A 22,691-nucleotide genomic window follows, 5' to 3' on the forward strand; every position below is an offset into this window, starting at 1 on the left:
TGGAATATGATACATGTGAGATCTAGTTCTACATCCTTTCTTTGAAAGAAATGAGTTTAAATTTTAAATCTCTTACAATGGGCAACAATAGTACCATCTCTCATTAAACTTTAGAACAATCCTGAGAGGCTGGTCTCTCAGTGAGAGAACTGAGGGTAAGAGTGGCTTGCTCAGAATTTGAACCCAGTGCTTTCCAACACCCTGTCTACTGAGCAACAAAATAGCATGAGTAGAAACCCTATTGCCATGATTACTCAGCTGGTTGGTTGGCAACCCTAGGCCTAATAATTACAAGAGTAACTACATGGCAAGTCAGTTTTAACAAGGTCAGATACAGCATACCTCTTGCAGTGGTTTGCTGGCAGACTACCAACTTCCAAAACTTAACAGGCAAGGAGAATCTGATAAATATACCAAAGGGCATCACAACATGACAGCTAGACTTCAGCACCATGGAGGTGCTGCTGTCATCTTGCCCACAGTTCTCCTCTCAGTTTCTGTGCATCTACTTAGGACAACTTCTGCCTTTCATTGGTGCCAAAGAGAGTGTTCCCCCCCCCCCAAAGAAAACAGCAGCTATGGAGGTCCTGATCTGGATCAGGACTGGAATTCTGGTTTTAATAGTCAATGCTTAGTCCAAGATGACCCTGAGGATATCTTCCCAGGAGGGAACAAAAGGCTTTGACTAGGGTGGAGATGGTTGAAGTGTAGCAAGAATACTGCTTCTAGGGTGTAACGTGAACATTAGGAGAGAGTGGGTATATTGGCTAGTCCTGGGCATTAAATGCCAGCTGAATCTCCCTGGCAGAGGCCTCATTTGGGCTAAGGTACTTCTCAGACATGAGCCTTGGGTTGGGCACAAGATACTCATTTAAAGTGAAGCACTCAAGGGACCACGGGTGCTTACATTCATGAGGTGGGAAAAGGGTGACTTCTAAACAGTGCCTCCTGTTGCAGTCTGGCCAGGCTTCACCAGACTTTAAGAACATAAGAACAGCCCCACTGGATCAGGCCATAGGCCCATCTAGTCCAGCTTCCTGTATCTCACAGTGGCCCACCAAATGCCCCAGGGAGCACACAAGACATGACCTGCATCCTGGTGCCCTCCCTTGCATCTGGCATTCTGATGCAGCCCATTTCTAAAATCAGGAGGTTGCAATTACCCATTATGGTTGTAACCCATAATGGCTTTTTCCTCCAGAAACTTGTCCAATCCCCTTTTAAAGGCATCTAGGCCAGATGCTATCACCACATGCTGTGGCAAGGAGTTCCACAGACCAACTACACGCTGAGTACACACTGAGACCAACTATACGCTGAGACCAACTACATGCTGACTTTCTGAAATACTGACTCATGTCAACAGAGGAGAGAGGAGGGCTGGGCAACAATGCGATGTGCAGTTTGACCCATCACCCAGTGCTTTCTGGATGGATTGTAAAACTTGGCAAACAAAGAATAAAGGTGACATCAGTTTACTTTATTCATCACATGAACATGAACAAAAAATATTTTAAGGTGTGTCGAGCATCTATATTTGTAAAGAAACAGTGTATCTTGACTAATGTCCACTGAAATAATAGGAATATACAGATTAATATTTTATAAAGAATCAGAATCTAAAATACTTCTCTATGATTTTTATGCATAATCTCTTGGTGAAAAGCGGTATATAAATACTGTTGTTGTTGTTGTTCTAGCATTAAAGTTCAATGGGGGCTAAATCTTGCTTTTGTATGCATAAACACAGTTTCTACTTAATACTAACACTAACAATACTATTTATTTTTGTAAATAGACAAAGGCTGTCCTCCTTAAATAGATTTTTAAAAGCAGGGTGAGTCACAGCAGTTGATTCCCCCTCCCTTTCTAAATAACCAGGGGTTCTGATGCTAATATTCAATCATGATATTGAACCAAGAGTACAACTTGCTCTTGTGTTTGCTTACTCACTTGCTCACTTTTGCTCACTTGTCTCTCTCACACTTACACACACACACACACACACACACACACACACACACACACACACACACAAGGTTTCAAAAAAGCACAGTTCCATTGCAATGAAGTTCCATTGACTAGTTACACTCCTTTACATTCTCAGGAGCTGAAAAAAGCAAGTGATGCTAAGCAGCAATGGAGAGTGGCTGTCCTTACCTGGATACAACTCAGCCAGTATCGCATATTTGCAAAACTGTATTCTGAAGTGATGTCATACATCAAGACCACTCCATCAGCCTTTCGGAAGAACTGCTTGGTGACACTGTGATACCTGTCAGGAAAGATTTCTCATTTTAGTTATGTACATCCTTTATAACCTTGTTATCAGTCTGCCACAAGTGAGTACTCTGTTCTTTCCTCTGTATACATAGGCCATAGGCACATATTTATATTTATATTGAATATAAATTCATATTTATATTGAATAAACACACAACTCAGTGACATGGCTGGTTGTCTCCTTCTTTCAGCCCAGATTGCACTGTACACACATGGTCAGTTGGTCACCTGAACACTAGTTTCTCTGCAGGCCTCTTCTCACAACCCCTTTTCACACTGTACTTGCTGCATGCATTGATTTCCAATCCTAACAGTCATGCACCAAAGTATGATTTCCAATCCTAACAGTCATGCACCATGTGAAAGCTGATTTCATGAATAAATAGGACTCTTGCAGCAACATCCAGACAGCCTGTCTACATCAATTTCAGTACATGGCACAGCTTTCACCTGGCTGGACATCAGTATGAACCATGAATGCCACATGAGAAGAAGTTTATAAGAGTAGGCACAGGGATTTGGCATCCCAGTGTGAGTTGAGCACTGAGGGTGCCAAATCACAATCTGGATGCTTGCAAGAAGTGATTCAAACAACCCATGTGCCACATACACAGTGTAATGCAGGTTGAAAAAAACAAGAACACACCAAGCCAAGTGTAAAGTATCAACCAGGATCTTCTGTAATGGATAGGCATTTGTCCATGTTATCCAGAGCAGAATTTTGTAGTTCTGATAGTTGCCCATAATGGCTCTAGAAGGAAGGCAGCAATCCTAAACACACACCTAGGAAGTGAGGACCACTGAACACAGTGGGACTTACTTCTGAGTAAACATTCATAGGATTGGACTGAAAAGCTATACCTTTTGCTCTAACTAGGCATACAAGTCCTGGGCGTGTTATTTATCTTGACAGTAATGACAATGTAGTATCAAATGCTTTTGATGGTTACATGTTTGCAACCATTTTTAAAAATCCAAATTCACAATCACCAAACATTTCTTTTTTCCTTTACACACAAAACAGCACGCTACCTTTCTTGTCCAGCTGTGTCCCACAGTTGTAAAGCAAAGCACTTGTTATCCACAAAGAAGTTTTTGATCCGGTAGTCCATTCCTAGGGAATACAATGTGGCCGTTTACAATATGGTTCAGTTAGTCTCAAACAGCTTCAAAGAGCTCAAGAACGCAAGCTGGAGCGTGACTGATAAGAATAAAACATGGTATTTCTCTAGTGCTTCCGTCACTGAATTTTACTGAGACTAATAAATCAAGACGAGCACAACACTGGGGAAATAGATCTGCATCATTATCAACAATGTGCAGACTGGAAGCCTGACATGGAGGGGTGAACTGGACTTCTTCCATGTTGGAGTCAATTAACCACTATGCTATAGAACAGGACCACACTCCAATAGAAAAATCAGTTGTACTCAAATGCAGTAAGCCTTGCATCTGGGTTGTAATTTATTTAAAATTCCATATCGTTCAAAAGAAGGACATGGCTGCTGTTTCCACTGTCTGGAGAAGATGCAGCCAGGAGAAACCACAATAACGCATAGCCCTAACTTCTTCCTATTTGAAAGACTCCACTTCGGTGGCAGAAGCATGTTATGCAGAATTGCCAACTCTGAAGCTATACTTGGAGATGTTATTTTTTTCCCCAGCACAATATAATGTTAGAAATTCCTGGAGGCCCTGTTACTGTCTTCAGGATTGCTTTCAGTAATCACTGGAAATTGATGCTGATTCCAGCATCAGACTTCAGGCCAGTCCCGGAGGGTTGGCAGCCCTAGAGCCACACTACCTTTGCGTCTCTATGGGACAACCCTTACTTGCTTGACACAGGTCAATCCTCAAAAGGCCACATTCCATTTGAAAGATACATTGGGACTGAGCCCCTTGATGGCCAAAGCCCTGTGTGTAGAAATTTGGCCAGCTTTGATTGGGGCTGGGGCAAGTGAGAATAGGGAGTGTAGAGATACTGTTTTCATTTGTGTATTGTTGATATGGATCAATATTATCAGCAGGAAGGTGATCCTGATGTTTTTTACTCAGCCCTTGACTGCAGTCCTATGTACACTGACCTGGGATTAAGTCCCATTGAACCACTGAAGACTTATTTCTGTATTTTTTGTTGAAAAGTGGTCTATAAATATTCTTAATAATAACAGTAATCTAAATTAACTGATTTGAGCATATGCAGGTTAGTGTGCCCCCTCTCACAGAAAAAAAACTTATCTATGTCCTTTAAATTGTCTTCAGGCAGATGCCTGTGACAGGCCTAAAGGAGAATCCATCCTGCAGCTGCCACTAGGGACCACCACCACCCAAATCATGCTCTTCCTTAGACCACATTAGATCTAAGAATTAGACCAAATTCTAATGTGGTCACTAGTCCATATGCTATGCATAGTCATAGGATCATTCCAATTTGGAGCACTTTAAAACTTCGACTGTCATGCTGCCTTCAAAGTAAAGTTTCCAGCAAACACGGTAATCAAGCTGCTACTAAAAATAAAGACCAATGTTTAACCAGGGAGGGCTATGGTTCAGTGGTAGAGCGCCTGCTTCATGTGCAGAAGGTTCCATTCCTAGTATCCCCAGAAAAATTCTGGGCCAAGGATGTAACTCAGGATATGGCAACTTTCTATGTGCTTTATCACTGGTTCAAATTGGTTTTATAGAGAGTGCCAAGCATCACTGTGGCTCTTTCTGTAGACAGGTCCAAGGGAGCCCCAATCATAGGAGGTGCCTTTAAACATTTATTTTGCCAAGCTTTTCATGGGTAATTTGTGGGAGGGGTGCACTGTAGATTCCTGTTCTTTTTATGACTTTTATTGTCTGCTTTACTGCCTGATGTGTTTTCATGATAAAAGTTCCATCAAACTTTTAATTGGGCACTTGCATTTTGTTTGTTAGCTGCCTTGAGACTTTACGAAAAACGGGTTAAAAATGGAAATAAATAAATAAATGAAATGCAAATGAAATAGCCAGAGCAATAACAAAATGCCAGACAGAAGCCAGGCTTCTCAAGTACAAGGCCTAGGTCCTTATCAAGTGTGCCCTGTTGCTTTCCAGCATAAGGTGATGGATTCATACCTATCGTTGCAGACATATTGGACCCAAATGAATTGTTGTGTAAACGGTGCAGAAAGGCGGTTTTGCCAACATTAGAGTCTCCCACAAAAAGCACATTATACAGGTGATCCGGATGATAGCAGACATCTGTAGTGCCTTCTGAACTTTCTTTAGCTGTTGCATTCTCTTGGGCATCTGGTTTGACATTTGTTTCTTCAGCCGTTTCTGCGCTGACCTCTTGATTCTTCTGAAACTTGGACATAGTCTCTGCTCCTCTGTCTTCTGTTAATGATACTTCAAACCCTTCCATGGTTTGCACCTGGCCCTCAATCTTGGACACATTCTCTAACTGGGAGTTTGCCAAAAGTGCTGATTCTGGCTTGAATTCTGCACGCAACTTGGGTAAAACTATCCTGGCTGGAAAATGAGCTGGTGGCACATCTTTCACGGGTGAGTGTTGGGTATCTGGGGTTTTAATTTCTGGAGATGTTTCCCTTCCCATTTCTTTCTCAGAATCAGCAGGCAGGCCATGAACCTGAATGGTATCTCTGCACTGTAAAGCGTGCATATGATGTTCAGGTTGGATTACCTGCTCCAAAACCAGAATGTTCCCTTCTACTGGGACTTTCTTAAAAACATTGACTTGTTTTGCCATCTCTGAATATTTTGGAGATTGAATTTCAGGAGCAAGACTTCCCCTCTGCACTGGCTCTGGAGTTCCAACTTCTCTAGACTCAAAACTCTTTGTTTTTATCATCTCCAGAGTTCTGGTCTGTGTAAGAGCTTTTCCTTCTTGAAGAAAAACATCTTGTGATTTAGTCTGACACGTAAGAGTTTCAGAAATTTTCTGAACGTTTCTCAACAGAGCTCCACATTCTGTCATTTCTTCTTGCAGGATACTTTGCTGCAAATTTTCATTTTGTCTAGTCTGGGGTAAGGATTTCTGTTCTTGAAAACCCAGATTATTACTCTGTTGTTTTTGTGGTCCTGGCACCTTGACCAGGGCTGCTATGGCATCACTCAGCTCTTTGAACAAAGAGTTTTGGCCTGAAGACTCTGGTAGGAAATATTGTTGTTCTAAAAAAGACCCTGCCAAAGGATCTTCTTCAATGGAGATCACTCTTGTTCTGGACTCCGACAGGTCTGCTTTGGTACCTGAGGTCATATCATCTGGTGCTCTATGGGGAAAATGATGAATAATTTGATAATACAGTATTTGCTATACAGAAGAGGAAATAAAGCCTTAAAAGGAGACAAAACTAGAACGCACTGTGATCTCAAAGACCTATGAAGTGCAAAAGCTCAGAGTTCAAAAGCTTCTACATTTGCTGCTTATGCTGAATCACTGCATCTATTTTTAATTTGTCCCTGTATTGTTTAACCCTATAAATGCTGTGAGGGATCATAAAAAAGGAATGTATATGAAGACCAATAGTAGATTTGGTAAATATGAAGAATCCTCCTCCAAAATAAAGCAAATGTTCATTGAAAAAAACTGAGGTGACAGGACATTTTTTAAGCAGTTAAAGAGCCTTGAATTTTTCAAATCAAATCTCATACTTTGAATTTTCAAGATACTTGAAAATCTTGAGTAGCTTATACTCCTACTTCAAGAGCATGAAGACTAAAGACTTCATGTCAGTCACAATATTCATGTGTCATTTTCCGCATGGAAGAAATTTAGAGAAAGATCACATGTAACTAGACACCATGTCAATCTAAGACTGTAATCTAAGCATACTTAACCAAATACAATAGAATTTACTTCCAAGTAAATATACTCGGAGCTGGGTTGCAAGTTAATGTGGGAAGTAGTATGGTGCGCTGATGATACCATAAATAGAATTAAGACAAAAATACATGGTGTAAGATGGTTTTCCAGATTTTTCCTGGATGCAAGGCACTTTAAGAAATGATGTTCCTATGAATGTCTGTTTAGCCCTATACAGATGTTGTCTATGCATATTAAAAATGCCTGGTCAGTTGGGGCAGAGAGCAGGCTAAGAAGCCCTGCCCCTATGCGAATGTGCTCCTGAAATACCATCCACATGCATTCAGCATTTATCTGCAACATCAAACACTACATGCAGAAATTATAGGGTGGTACTCCTGCCATGATCACCACCCTAGAATATTTCAGCATGGCACTTACAGGAAGAAACTCTCCCTACATTCAACAATTGTTGCTGAACATGCCAGAGGGTACCATTTTGGGGTGTTTTCTCTGTTCCCTCTGCCCAACAACATGTTCCTTATATGCAAATATAACACCTGCATAGTGTTCTTGCCTTTTCTTCAAGGAGCTCAGGCCAGCATACTTGAAACCATTTCTTTTTATGTTCACATCAGCCATGCAGTAGATTGGGGCACATTGGGGCAATGTGGGGCAAATGTGCAGTAGATCGGGGCACATTGGGGCAAAAAATCAAAACTTTAGATATAGGCTGACGGGTTCTGAGCTATCTGTGACAGACCAGGAGAGAGATCTTGGGGTGGTGGTGGACAGGTCGATGAAAGTGTCGACCCAATGTGTGGCGGCAGTGAAGAAGGCCAATTCTATGCTGGGGATCATTAGGAAAGGTACTGAGAACAAAACAGCTAGTATTATAATGCCGTTGTACAAATCGATGGTAAGGCCACACCTGGAGTATTGTGTCCAGTTCTGGTCGCCGCATCTCAAAAAAGACATAGTGGAAATGGAAAAGGTGCAAAAGAGAGCGACTAAGATGATTACGGGGCTGGGGCACCTTCCTTATGAGGAAAGGCTACAGCGTTTAGGCCTCTTCAGACTAGAAAAGAGATGTCTGAGGGGGGGCATGATTGAGACATACAAAATTATGCAGGGGATGGACAGAGTGGATAGGGATATGCTCTTTACACTCTCACATAACACCAGAACCAGGGGACATTCACTAAAATTGAGTGTTGGAAGAGTTAGAACAGACAAAAGAAAATATTTCTTTACTCAGCGTGTGGTTGGTCTGTGGAACTCCTTGCCACAGGATGTGGTGACGGCGACTGGCCTGGATGCCTTTAAAAAGGGATTGGACAAGTTTCTGAAGGAAAAATCCATTACGGGGTACAAGCCATGATGTGTATGCGCAACCTCCTGATTTTAGAAATGGGCTATGTCAGAATGCCAGATGCAAGGGAGGGCACCAGGATGAGGTCTCTTGTTATCTGGTGTGCTCCCTGGGGCATTTGGTGGGGCCACTGTGAGATACAGGAAGCTGGACTAGATGGGCCTATGGCCTGATCCAGTGGGGCTGTTCTTATGTTCTTATTAATGGCTCAATCCTATCCAGGCCTTATACTGGCGGATCTCGTGATCTGCCACAATAAAGCAGGGTCGCTGGTGCTCCAGCCGCTCCTGTGGTCCACTAGCAACAGTGCAAGAATTGGTAAGCCCCAAGCTGGCTATGGTGGCCCATAGAAACTCCATCTGAACAGGTAAGGTCCCAGGAGGGTGGATTGGGATCAGGATGGGCTGGGGCAATTTGAGAGGTGGATCTCAGTGGCAGCTGAGATCCACCGAATCTTATCCCCACCTCTTGGTGCAGACCCACCCCCAGAAGACTTTGCTGATTTACACCAGCCAAAGAGCCAGGGTAGTGCTAAAGAAACTCATTGGGGATCAGGCAGCCTACAGAGGGGTAAGTAAAACTTAGGCTTAAAACTGATCCTCAGCCAGTCCATAGTAATCAGCATACATTCTGCTGGAAGCAGTCCATGCTCTGGGTCAGCCCCAGATAGATCTGAGCCATGAGAAGAAAACCTGTAACTTGCCTCAGGCAACTCCAATGAGCTTCACAGCAGAAATTTAGAATGTAGCTCCTTCTGGGCCTGTATTTTCAATACCATAACCATCCATTACACCATTCCATTCCCTCCACTGAAGTAGCGACTTGTACCTTCAGAAACAAGGTGATAACCCTGTGATTGTAACTGTTATGAATATATGATATGCCTGATATGATATGCTAGTGTCATAACTCCATGCCAAAAGGAAAAATTAAAATCTTTCACAATTGGTCTGTACTACAGGAAATGTGTGTTACCTAGACAGCAAAACCTCCTTTCCAATCATGTTTATAACAGCAGGCTAATTGCTACCCATTCATGCTTAAATGCTCTAGGGGAATTTCCCAGTTCCTATCAGTGGAGTCCCAGAGAGTGAAGATCAGACTGTGTGGATTCATTAATTGTTAGAAAACTGAATTTGAATTAACCATTATTAGCATAAAAGGACACCTCCTGTACTACAGAATGCTTTGCATTTTCTTATTAGTCTACACTTTTTTCTTGTCAGTTGGATACCTTCCTGGTTGCTGGTTCTTTTGTTCCCTGGCTGACAACAGGAGTTATTGGATGGGGAGGCTGCAAGCAGCATTCACTGCTCACTTCCTTGATCCAGAGATAAAACTCATGCAGCACAATCTTATGCATGTTTACACAGAAATCCCATTGAGTTTAATGAAGTTTACTCTCAGGTAAGAGGTTTTAGAACTGCAACCTTAGAAACTGGATTTTAAATTTCAAGTGCCCCAATTTACTAATAATAAACTCCATTTTGTCCACTATAAATTGCCTCTAGAGTTGAACCTTCCATAACTCCCATCAGCCTGCCTTTTCAGCAGGTTTTGGGGGTATATAGGAGACAACTATTGAGTCTGCCAAGATTAATTTTAGGCATTCTTCAATTTTAGGCATTTTCAACCTCTTCTTGGAGGTTAAAAAAATAAGTAATTAATTAGGGTCATTTCAGTGATAGCAGCCCTAGTAGTAACTTCCTGTTAATACATGTATCAGAAGAAGTGAACTGAAGTCTACAACAGCTTGTGCTGAAATAAACTAAAGTGCTCCAAATTTTGTGTCTTTGTGATTTTTGCTACAACAAAAATGCAACAAACCCCTCTGGAACCTGCTGATATACCGTAGTGGGAAATTATCTAGTGGGGCAGGAGGTCTGGCTCAGTTGGTAGAGCTGCCGCCTTGTATGCCTGAAGATCTGAGGCTGCCAGTTCAAGACAACTGGAAGTACCCAAGAACAGACGACACGCTGATATACTGATGAGCTGACCCTCAGTGGCAGAGAGGAGTTGCCGTCAAGTGGAGCGTGGGAAGCGAAGGGCCAGAGAGAGGCCAGACTGGGAAGGAATCCAGCTGGAACGAGGAGTTCTATGAAAGGCTAGAACTACTCAATTGTAAAAATCCCTACGGGGGTTTAGAACAGCCTGCCTATGTAAACCGCCTTGGATTAAAGTCTGAGGATAAATCTGACGACCAAAGAAAGGCGGTATATAAATACCTGTATAAATAAATAAATAAATATCTAATGTTTTTATTTTAAAAGGGCCAGTGTAGAAGCACAAGGCAAGGAAACTAAAAAATAAGCTCTGCTGGGCCCCAGAGCACCCCACAAATATTTCTAGATGCAGTATATATGAAAGTTCAAGAGAACATCAGGGTTAGAGAAGGGAATAGTAAAGCCACCTAGGTGCCCCAAAAGTGCTCTAGGGCAAAGAACACCACTGCCACCGTCCCTCCAATTCATCATGTCAGGAATAAGTCATAGATGTATTTTGGTGCTTACTGCTGAGCAGAGCTGTCTAGTGTGTCTTCACATGGACCATAGTCAAAGCTTGTCTCCAATTCACAGCAGATCATCTCATGTTTGTTCAGAGGGCCCTTTGAAGAAGAAGCAATACAAAGGAATGAAGAGTACAGGAAAAAGAAAAGGACTACTTAACATGTGATTCTCAACTGTGTGCTGAATCACACTAACGCGCCAAGTGTTCAAAGCACTTTAAGTGCCTTACCTTGTTGCAATCCTTAAATCCTAAAAGGTAGATCAATATTGTTATCCCTACATTGCAGATGGCGGAAGGATGCTGAGAGCAATTGGCTTCAGAGGCATATCCTGGGGCAGCTCTGCCTGGCAAGGTGACATCACAGCATCACGTGACGTCATTTCCAGGTTCAGAGGAGGGCGGCGGCAGCTTCACAATGTGGCTGCTGCCCCCCATTCCTTCTACAGCAGCTTCCAGGCAGACTCTCGGCTTCTGCCGAGCCACAGCAGACCTCTGAGCACAGCGCTGTGCTTGGAGCTCTACCATGGGTTGGCAAAAGCCCAGAGTTGGCCAAGAAGCTGTTGCTCAGTGGCGGCCCCATCAAGTGGCACCCAGGGCACGCATCCCCACCTGCCGCCCCCTAGATACATCTCTGGTTGGCTTGTTTGAATTCATGGCAGACATGAGATTCAAATGTGGAAGATTTGGAAGATACTGATTTAACCTAAGCATATTCTCTGCTGCTGCAGTGGTACATATAAGGTGCTGATACTATCCCCATGGCCTGTGAGAGCTGAGATTCCCCTATGATCATACTTACATAATTGCCTGCAATTATATATAAGGCATCCCACTAAGACACCCAGACTGGCATTTACGTTGACCTTTCAGGATGACAATTCTGAATGAAAAATGGCTATGCAAGCAAAGAAAGAGTACCTGTGGACTTTGAGAGGTCTTGCTGGAAGTATCACAGTCACCTTTCCCACACACATGTTTGTGTTGTCTCTGTAGGTGCACAAGCCTAGACAGTGATGATAGCAGCATCAGTGATGATAGCGGGGTTTCTTGAATAGCATACAAGTCGATGGGCAGGGGGCAGAAATGATAATGCAAACAGGAAATGCATGATAACTTAAAGTTCAGGGAACAGCAGAGTCACCACATGGTGATCATGGTACCATTTTAGAAAAGCCTTGGAGAATCAACCATCTGAAGAGGTACACTGTCAGGACTAGTGACTGAAATTGGAAGCTCCACCCATACTTTTCCCTGCTGGTAGGCATCTTGCACAAGTTTTGCTAGGGGTCAGAGAACAGCCCTAATTATCAATATCCTACTTTGTCAAGTCTGACTCTTTGTCCTACCTCTTTGTCAAGTCTGACTCACATGGAACTAATGAAAGGATGCTGGTGGCATTAGGCGTTCTAATGATACAAGTGCTTGTTCCCTGCAAAAGGTCAGCTGATAAACACCCTGTTCTTTCCACCAAACAGAAAGTACTCTGGTTCATTCAACCCTGGAAAACCTTCTGAAGCTAGGAGCAGTCCCAAACTAGACTATGGGCTCCCACTGTATATTCCTGCAGGGAATGGTAGCGATTGTGAAAACCTGCTTAGGGCTCACCCGCCCCCGCCGCCTTCTTGGTGTATCTGGGATACTCTGCTCTTCATGGCATCCATGTGCTTTTGAGTCTCTTGAAGCTGACGGAGGGTTTGTTGTAACTGTTGCTCAAGAGCAATGTTGGTTTGCTTGAGCTGTTGGTTTTGGGTACTGGCCATGTGCTGATTTTCTTTGAGGTTGAGAAACTGCATCTCAAGCTGAGAAAGGAGCAGAAAACCAGTTAGAAACCAAACAGAAAGATGCTTGAAAGCATTGTGCCAGTGAAACTCTTCTGCAACAACATTTTAGAAATCTCAGACCATATTCTCAGCTGGTAGAGACTGGCAGAGCGCTGGCCACTGGTACTAGCATTGGCATCTTTTTAAAAAAAAACAACAACAAAGCTTCTCATGTCTTAACAGTTGTGTGACAAATAGAAATTCAACAGAAGCAGTGGCAAGGAAGCTGCCCGTTTCCAATTTGTACCTGTTTAAAAGATAGAGGTGATGCTGTCAGGAGCAAAGGTGGCAACCCTAATTAACACATTTTGTAGGCTGTTTGTCACTGCTAGTTAGATTTGGACCTTGAAGATAATAATGACAGTACAGAAGTAGCCTAGAAATGCCTGAGTATATCCCAGGAGACGGTGACCGATCTGTGAGCAGGATTTACTGCTATTATTCTGTAGGAAAATGCTCTGGGACAAAAGGAGTGAAAAGGTGGTCCTTTTCTCAAGATTCCACAGAGCAGACCTCTGCAACATACTCCAGATCAGTTCCATGGACGGGCTTTCCCTTAGCACAGGTGTCACAAAACTAAGAGTATGCAAAGGAGGTTACCCAATCACAGCAGGTGTCTTATCTCAGGGTATTCAGCATTGTACCACATGGTACTTTGGCTGTGGTCTGATAGATTAATCCGTTCTGCCAAAAAAAAAAAAAAAAAACTGTCCCTGGGTGTGCAGGAAATGAGGCAGCAAGCAGCTGAACAGAGGAGAAGGTTGTTAATGGATTCAGTGTGCAATCGGCCCCATTTTCCCCATTGGCAGCTTTAGCGAGAGGAGATGCTTCCAGAAGGTGGCACTGCTTCCTTTGCATTAAGCCTAGCCAAGCAGGAACGCTTTCTTCCGTGGGCCACAGTCAAGCAATCTGTGGCCTCTTTACAAGGAGCTCTGTGGTGATGTAAAAAACGGAAGAACCACTCCAGGCATACACTCTTGCCCAGCTTATGTCACAATGGCATCTTACCTCTTTTTGAACAGCTAAGAAATTCTGTATTTCCCTTTCCCTGACATTTAGAACTTCCTGCATTTCCATGCTATGGTACTGGCTTCGGGCTTCACTCTGCAATACCAAAGATGTCACTTTAATATGACAGTTCCAGGCAATTGCTAACGGAGTTGTCACACACAAGGTCTATCTGTGTTTAAGTCTCCCTATAATGAAAATATACACTCAAAACTGGCTAGAAAGTACAGCATGTTCAATTATACATCCCCATTAGCAGCATGCACATGTCCAGACAAACAGCTCAACAGAGGCTTACATGCATTTTGGGGGGCCTTGTGTAAAAACAAGGTTTCTCAGATTTGGAATTTTCCATATCAATTCAATGATGTCAAAGCAGCTCAAATTATGCTTTTGTCCTTGTAAAAAATAATGAACACTGAGACTGAAGATTAAACACTGGGGCAGCTACAATCCATTATTTTAAATGTGTTAAAATATCATCCAAAAATTCTGTGTATCAAATTCTCGGAAGAGATTCCAGAAAAGTAAACAGTAAAGAAAAGCAACCACTGGAAACTTGTTGAACTTCTCATGGAACTTGGGTATATTGGCAAGGGGACTGTCGGTGTGCAAGATAGGCTATTGGCTCTTGTCTTTAGTTCTTTAAAGAGCTAAGAATATTGTAACCAGTTGTGTTCTGCGTCTTGTCCTTTGAGGGCATGGGTGTTACAGTTGGGGGTAAGGAGATTGTTACAGCCTCACAGAATTTGTACACCTCCATTTCTAGATCAAGGTTGTGCTGCTGTGCACTGAATTGTGTAAGTTCCTGTTTTCATCACAAAGATCATCACTTCAAAAACCCTTGGGGAAAAAAATAGCATGAGGGTCTGATGAAGGCAGTATTCACGGGCTCCTACTTTTTCATTCTGAACCACAAGACAACTTCCTTATCCGCAAGTCCCAATGCCAGCAGTTCCCCCTCCTCCATCACACCACTCTCTGGGTTCTCTAAGGGAGGAGAAAGACTACTTTGCTTCTTTCCTGTGTTCTCCCCACAGCGTAATCATAGGCAAGTCAGCTCTCCCCTACAGAAGCAAAGAGAAGTCTCCAAGCACATGATTGGGGGCCCAATTCTATCCAACTTTCTAGCACCAGTGCAGTCGCAATGTGGTCTTGAGGTGAAAGAGCAAATGTTTCCATACCTTGAGGAGGCCTCTGTGATTGCCCCACCACCACAGGATGCAGCACATGCGCCATTGGCACGGCTGCACTGGCACTTGAAAATGGGATAAGATTGAACCCTGGGTCGCCTTTAGAGAATGCAGCCCAGCGCTTGCAATGATCCCTGCTTCTCCTGCCCACACTAGGGTTCTCAACTACCCTTTCTGAAGAAAGACATTTATTCCTTCACTGAATTTTGAAACCGTCTTCCTCCCTACCCCTCCAAACCCCTTAAGTGGCTCAGGAGAAAGATGAGACATCTTCTCTTGGAATGACTATGCAGTATGACTATGCAATTATTGTGCTGTTAAACACAATAATTTGATATTATTTAAAATGGTATAGTCTACCCTGAGCCTTTGGGAAAGAAAATGATTTTTAAAAATCCAATACGCCCTTTCTCATAAATCCCAGGAAATAAGCATGACCCAGCTGTGCACCTACCTCATGCTGCAGCCTTTGTTTTTCCCTCTCTATTTGCTGCTCCATTTCCTCATACAGCTGCTGCACCTCCTTGTTGTGATCTGCAACTTGTCTAGTGAAGAGGGCCATAAATGAGATTGGTTTACACCACACGGTTTGTTACCAGTAGTTCACTTACAAGAAGTGGGCTTCTTTAGCTAGTCAGCAACTACTCAGAGCAGGGGATGGAGGATGGTGAACAAGACCCTGTCCTATTTCTCCCAAGGTGACATGGCAGCAAATCTTATTACCTCAACCACCATTCCTTCCAGACATATTTCTTGCCTCTGGGTTGGCAACTGAGAGGGCAGTGTCATGTTGATTTTGTGGTTTTGGCATGAACTCAGATTGAGGAGAAACCCGGATTCCTAGAGGTAGTCCTTCTCAGCATCATAGATCTTTTAACCTGGGAACTTTTGCAGGCAAACCATGTGCTCCGCCACTAAGCTTATGCCTGTCTCACTGATTCATTTTCTCTAAATAAAAATAAAACTGAACCATTTCTTGTCTTCCCACCACTTGGGTTCTGTGTTCCCTTTTCTTGGAGCTTTGTTCCCTGTTTCAGAGAAGTGTATTTATGAAAACCCTTTCCAGGGCACCGTCTGTAGCTCAGTAACTTACGTTTTCAATATCAGCTGTAACTTCTCTTTTGCATGCTTAGCTTCCTTAATCAAATGTGTCATCTTGGCCAAGAATTCCTCCAGATTTCCCAGCAGATTTGGTTCATCCTGCCGGAGCTGCACCCAGATCTTCCAAATTTCAGACTGACTGTAAGAGAGAAGATATGGTTGTTGCTTGGTGTTTCAGATACTTTGACAGGATTGCCAGTTGCTGCAATCGAAAGCAGAAAAGTCAATCGAATTATGACATTTTGACAACTTCTGTAGGAACGTCAATCTAATTAAGCCCTCTCATTCAAAAACTGGATTAGCTATTCTAAGAGAATTTGTTTCATCCAAATCCTCCTAAGCTGGATGTGCAGTCCTTTGATGACCACAGTGAACATTTGTTTTTAAAATAAACTGACATCAGCAATTGACTGAGGGTGCAATCCTAACCAACTTTCTAGCTCCAAGGTAAGGGAACAAACATTGCCTTACCATGAGGAGGCCACCGTAACTGCCACCCAACTGCAGGTTGCAGTACATGCCCCATTGGCACAGTGCTGGAAAGTTGGTTAGGATTTGGGTCAAAGGCTCACAACAGCATATAAAGATAACACAAATCAACATACATTATATATAAAATCCACTATCAAAAAACAGACAACAAAAGAGCCATGCAAAACATTTATCTATATTAATCTGTGCTGCTGATTCAAAGCTATGTAAAGAAAAAAGGCTTTGTCCCAGAATAGGCCTTAAAGAATCTCCAGCTCATGTTTTGTCAAATGTGGTATTTCCTCCAGCCATAACCTTTGCCACTTAATCGCTTGCAGCATCAAGGAGCAGGCTGAGCCCTAAACAGTAGGAAAAGATGCCCAGGAGAGTTTGTGTCAACCGCCCAGTCACTTCCCCGTTCCATTGGTCAAGGAGAGCTTTGACAGGATTGCCAACTATGGCAAATGAAAAATCCCACAGAGCCATCAATCCCTGACCTCTTCAGAGAGCAACCTTGGATAGCCCCTGCCACTCAGTTCAGTGCATACAATACTAACTATGTGGACCAAGAGGCTGATTCAGTACAGTATAAGGCAGTGTTTCTCAACCAATGGTATTGGAACCACCAGTGGTACTTGAGGTGGTGTCTGGTGGTACTTGCGGGACCCCTAGACCCCTGCCATCTGGCAGCGAGACCAGGAACACAACACAACAAACAGCAGTAGGGCACTCAGCTTATTGGGCAGAGCTCCAAAGCATGCTTTTTCGCACTCAAAAAAACGAAGGACAAACATTGAGAAACACTGGAATAAGGCCATTTCATATGTTCAATTGATGCAAATCCATTAACTTTCAACGGCATATCATCTTAATAGGTCCTGCACCTGTGGAAAGGCTGAGAGTCCCCGGTGATGCTAAACCCTCTTAGGTAGTCAGCAGTCCATGGCAATGGAGTTATTCCATGCTGCTCCACCCACAGACAGTCAAAAACACCAAATCAAACAAGGCAATGGATTGCAGACAGGCTGTTTCCAAAGCTGAAATATTTATGTCAAGCTATATATATGTAGCATTAAAAATAACTAGTTGCTGGATCAAATGGGAAAGGTACTAGACTGGATTTGACTACTACGCTATACAGTGTATGGTACTTTGGCCCAAGAGAGAAATATTCCTTCATGAAGATCTCAACAAAAACATTCACCCATGAGAACTTATAAGAGATATACTTCTCAGGCAACAGAGCTACTCCTTTTGCTTGACACTCAAAGAATAGTCTTTAAGAGCCAGAGCTTTGGAGATCATTCCCTACAGTCAGGGTTAACAACCAGAGGTCAGTAAATCTGGGCAGCTCCCAAAGGCCTGAGGTCCATAAGAGAGCTTATTGCTGATCCCTGACACCTGCGCATAGTGTTCATGAGCAACAGAACACTCTCAACCAAGAGAGTTGCTCTGTTATTACCTTCTCTCTCCCACTCCATTTGCAAATGAAAGCTTTCCTGTGCAATGACACAGGAGGGAAATCTCCTGTTTATGGGTGGGTGCCTCCGATGCATTCTCGGCATCACCTGGCAGGACAAAGTTCCAAACAACACAGTCCTGGAACGTGCTGAATCCCTAGCATGTATGCACTGGTGAGACGCCTGCGTTGGCTCGGTCATGTCGTGAGAATGGATGATGGCCGGATCCCAAAGGATCTCCTCTATGGAGAACTCGTGCAAGGAAAGCGCCCTACAGGTAGACCACAGCTGCGATACAAGGACATCTGCAAGTGGGATCTGAAGGCCTTAGGAGTGGACCTCAACAGGTGGGAAACCCTGGCCTCTGAGCGGTCCGCTTGGAGGCAGGCTGTGCAGCATGGCCTTTCCCAGTTTGAAGAGACACTTGGCCAACAGTCTGAGGCAAAGAGGCAAAGAAGGAAGGCCCATAGCCAGGGAGACAGACCAGGGACAGACTGCACTTGCTCCCGGTGTGGAAGGGATTGTCACTCCCGAATTGGCCTTTTCAGTCACACTAGACGCTGTTCCAGAACCACCATTCAGAGCGCGATACCATAGTCTTTCGAGACTGAAGGTTGCCAACAACAGGAGTGCCTGGAAGAGGCAGTGATGGAGTTTCTTCTCTCCCATCCCATTCACAAGAAAGATTTCCTTCAGAGGTCCTTGTAATATTGCAATGGCTTGGAGAGTGGTGGGGTGGAGAAGGGGGAACTGCTGGCATTGGGACTTGCAGATAAGAAAAAGCTCCTATATGATGTGGTTGTGGATCTCCATTAACACTCATAGAGGAGATGGGGAAGGAGGAAGAAATTAGAAAGGAAGTGGGCATGTGGGGGGGAAAACACATCAAACCCATTTCCTACCTCAGTGGGGAGGTAAGCTTCTCACCAAGGTAGGATGGAGCCAATGAAAAGCATTTTGCCCAAGATTCTCAAAACCAGAAGCTGGGCCTACCTGCAGATCAATCCTGCCACCTCCCAGAGGAGTAACTCTCTCAAGCTTAGCTGTGGTGTTTACTCCCAAATCTACTTCTTTTTCACCTGCTACCATTCCTGTTCTGCCTGAATTCACTTATGTAAGTTTGAAACAAGCAAGAATTAGCAGCACGTTCTTACTCTTCAAAGATATAGTCAGCTCCCAGTTGGTTTATGAAGGCTTGAAAGCATTTTTGCTCCTCATTATCAGATTCCTCCAGTGATAGGTTGAGAGGAACCCTTGTTGAAGCCGTTTTCCTTTTCCGGTGCTCTCTGGTTGCAGTCTGGGAGCTCAGAAAATGCCCTGGAAACATGATAACAGAGATGGCACCTCTGGACATAACATAGTACAGGTGGGCCCTTTTATCCACAGATTCGAAACCCACAAATTTAACTCAGTGTGGGTTCTGAAACTGTGCTGGAGGGCCCCATCTGACCTCCCAGACATGGAGGTAAATTCAGGAGGTTCTCTGGGCCTCAGAAAGCCCCATGGAAGTGTCAGAAAGGCACTTCCAGTTTTCAGAAAATAGACACCAGGTCTATTTACAGAGCTAGTGAAAGATTTGCATTAAGTAGTTGCTGTCGACAGTGGCCCCAGGGTGCTTCAGGCCTTCAGCAATGTCCTGTTTGAAGCCCTATATTCATGCATGCACCCCTATCACTTGTTGCCCTCCCTTTTGTTACATCCCCCACTTATCTGGGTGGAACAAGAGTGGGGCAGTGCCAATCAATCCAATAATCATTTCATGCAGGTGAGCAGGCACCCCTTCCCTTCTCTTTCAGCCTTCCCACCAAGCCTGCTAACCTGGTCACACTGCCCTCTGAAGGAGAATGTGCCTGAACAAGGATTTTCCTCCCTCTCTCCTCCCGCCACAACAATTGGATGCTCCCAAGCTGCAGAGAGCATACTGCTAGGGAGACTCCCTACTACCCTAGCTGCATTGCACTGGCTGGGGGAGGGAGGAGGATGTGCCTGAGCAGCTTTTCTGAAAAACTGGAGCTACAACACCAATCTGGTTTTTTGGGGGGAGGGGGGATTTGGGGCCATCAGGGGATAGGGGTGACATGTGGGTCTTCAGCCAGTGCCCAACCTGGCCAAACTCTTTGCTGCCTATGGCTAGTGTTCTCATGACTTTTGTAAACTCTCATGTTTTCCTCTAATAAATGTGCTTGTATTTGTTACACCAGTCAAAGGGAGCATTTTGCTACAGGGATATTTTGTTGCTGGGCACATGCAATATTTGACTTCAAATAACACATTCACTGCAACTTAGGTTTACAGGATGGGATCTGGGTGCACATAATTGTGTCCGCATTGTGACCCAATGTTCTAGATTTTTTTTTTAGTTTTATTTACAGTAAGTTTTTTGCATTGGCTGAAGACTTTATGTTATATCCCTTATATACTCCTTCACAAAACAGTCCATCTCACCATAGTTGCTTTTAAGTAAACAAAAATAGAACTACAGGTATTCCTTTCCCTCAGCTATACCCACTTCTGTCACAATGCCTGTGCCATTTAGTTAATCTTGTGTTTTAGTTTTATTTCATTTGTTTCTGTAATTGGGGGGGCGGGTTGTCCTCCACTCCTGCAGGCTAGCCTGATCTAAAAGGGAGGGCCAGCAACAAAATTATCATCCCTTTCCCCAGCAGGCTATTCCCCCCCCCCCGTCAGTTTCCTACTGTTGTCAATGAAGATCACTTGCAGATGCAAGGGCTAGAATGTGTTTGTAACTTTCAGTGATTGTCAGTGCAATCTTATGCATATCTACTTTGAGTTTAATGGGATTTACTCTCAGATAACTGTGTTTAGGATTGCAGCCAGTGTGAAAAGGCCCTTGGTGGATAGCTGAATGATAGATGCACAGGTGTAATCCTGTTTAAGTCAATGGTATTACATCAAAGTAAAGTAACAGTATAACCCTTTTGGGGGGGGCCAATAAAACCATTATATCAGTAAAACAATATGATAGCCAAACAAATATTTCTGGCATAAATACTTGTGTAAGGAGACAGTTTTCGCTTCTAACATTGGTCTTACTACCCAAACTTTAGGCAGCCCCATCAGTGTCACATACTAAAAGTCAATGCATACTAAGTCCTGCAGTGAACTCTTCAATTGTTAAGTAGCCATTGCTGTCAGAATCAAGGCCATCAAAGACAAGTTCCAACTCTTCTGTACTCCAAGGTAGATCTGCTTCCAATTTCTGAAAACAACACACATATGAAATTAGACCCGATTTCAGTCTCTTCTGCAACAGCTACTGATGAGCAGCATGCTCTGCCCAGAAAAATGGCCTCATAACATCGAATAGAACCATTCTTGTAGCAATTCACTCTACATCACGGACCAGATGCATTTCAATAACCATAAGATGGGGCAAAGGGGAAATAATGATTTTACGGAAGGGCACTGATTGATCCAAACTCATGACAGAGCCAAAGTCGAGATTTTTACCAGACCATTTCTGATTCTGCATTAAGCCTTCTGCTTCCTCAGGAGGACTCATACTAAGTACCATGTTTGGCTCACAGAAGTGGATGGCCAATTTACCTGCATATCAGCACGTGTAAGAAATCCCTTCTTGTTTTCATCAAGTTCCTGGAAGATACCCAGAACCTTTTCCATGATTACAGGAGAGGACGGCTCTTTCTCTGAGACACAAGATATTTGCACATCTCCCCTTGTGCCTCTTGCTTGCTTCCAGCGATTCGACCCAAAGGTTCTGCATTTCACAGGCTTTCTTTGTTTATCCATGGCCTTATATTCCAGAGGTATATTCAGCTCTTTGGAAAGAGGAAGCAGAGGGCACAGTGTTTTTTTGTATCCTCAGTTGGCTCATTTACATTCAACACACTAGAAGTATTGCACATTATTTGTGATGTTTGATTGCATAAATGTTCATCTAACAGTTGTCTTGAAGCAGTGGGGATAGATTGCATAATTGATTGCATTAGACTTCATCTTTGCCCATGAACATACATGCATTTTTACCCTAAACCCACCTTGCAAATAAGTGTCAGGAGTTTCTAGGAATTCAAGTCAATTTGCTGCTGAGGTTCATGGTCATTAAAGGGTTCCTGCGTGACTTTGCCTCGCAGACTGGCCTTGTGCTTCCAGACCTAAAAGGACTTAAAACCTTGTGGACCAGGATGTGATTTTGCCCAAATAATGCATTTAGAGTGTTTGATTCCTGACTCATAACTTCTTGTTTCACTTAGCAGCTACCTATAGCCCATCGCTGCTAATAAGTCAACAAAAATTACTAGCCTCCTAAAATAATATTATCCTTCTTGCCCACATTCACCTGGGTTGGTTATTTGTGGCACACTGAAGGACTAAAGGGGGGATTCTTTCCCATCTAGTAGATAAATGCTTCATGGCCTACTCACCTGTGGGAGATTACTCCTGGTGGGCAGCCCAATCCTGAGCTGCCTGGAGCGTGGGGCTGTCACAGTGCCAAAAATGGCTACTGCTGTATCCTGCAAACCCCAGGCAACTGCTGCCACCTCCTTGGGAGAAGGGGACTTTTGTCCCCTTCCCCTGAGTAAGAGAAGCAGCCCTGCAATGGGGCTACTTGACTCTGCAGTGGCTCCTGAGCCAGCACAGAATCGATTAGTCCCATATTGAGCTGTGTGGCGCCTCTCTGCAGAAGCGTGCATGGCCTCTGGG

General features: G+C 43.6%; 1 protein-coding gene across 1 annotated transcript in view; it reads right to left on the reverse strand.

Moving 5' to 3' along the window:
- RAB44 (RAB44, member RAS oncogene family) overlaps positions 1-21,776 on the reverse strand; it is a 36,967-nt gene extending 15,191 nt beyond the window's left edge. The window contains exons 1-10 of the mRNA XM_066624649.1: positions 21,573-21,776; positions 21,114-21,225; positions 19,160-19,322; positions 16,067-16,213; positions 15,428-15,518; positions 13,781-13,876; positions 12,558-12,751; positions 5,383-6,539; positions 3,316-3,397; positions 2,161-2,275 (exon numbers count right to left, since the gene is read on the reverse strand). Of these exons, the coding sequence (XP_066480746.1) occupies positions 2,161-2,275; positions 3,316-3,397; positions 5,383-6,539; positions 12,558-12,751; positions 13,781-13,876; positions 15,428-15,518; positions 16,067-16,213; positions 19,160-19,322; positions 21,114-21,225; positions 21,573-21,776 (2,361 nt within the window). The remainder of the gene's footprint in view (positions 1-2,160; positions 2,276-3,315; positions 3,398-5,382; positions 6,540-12,557; positions 12,752-13,780; positions 13,877-15,427; positions 15,519-16,066; positions 16,214-19,159; positions 19,323-21,113; positions 21,226-21,572) is intronic.
- Between the last annotated feature and the right edge of the window lie 915 nt (positions 21,777-22,691).

The sequence above is a fragment of the Tiliqua scincoides genome, chromosome 4, assembly GCF_035046505.1.
Source record: "Tiliqua scincoides isolate rTilSci1 chromosome 4, rTilSci1.hap2, whole genome shotgun sequence".
Lineage (NCBI taxonomy): Eukaryota > Metazoa > Chordata > Lepidosauria > Squamata > Scincidae > Tiliqua > Tiliqua scincoides.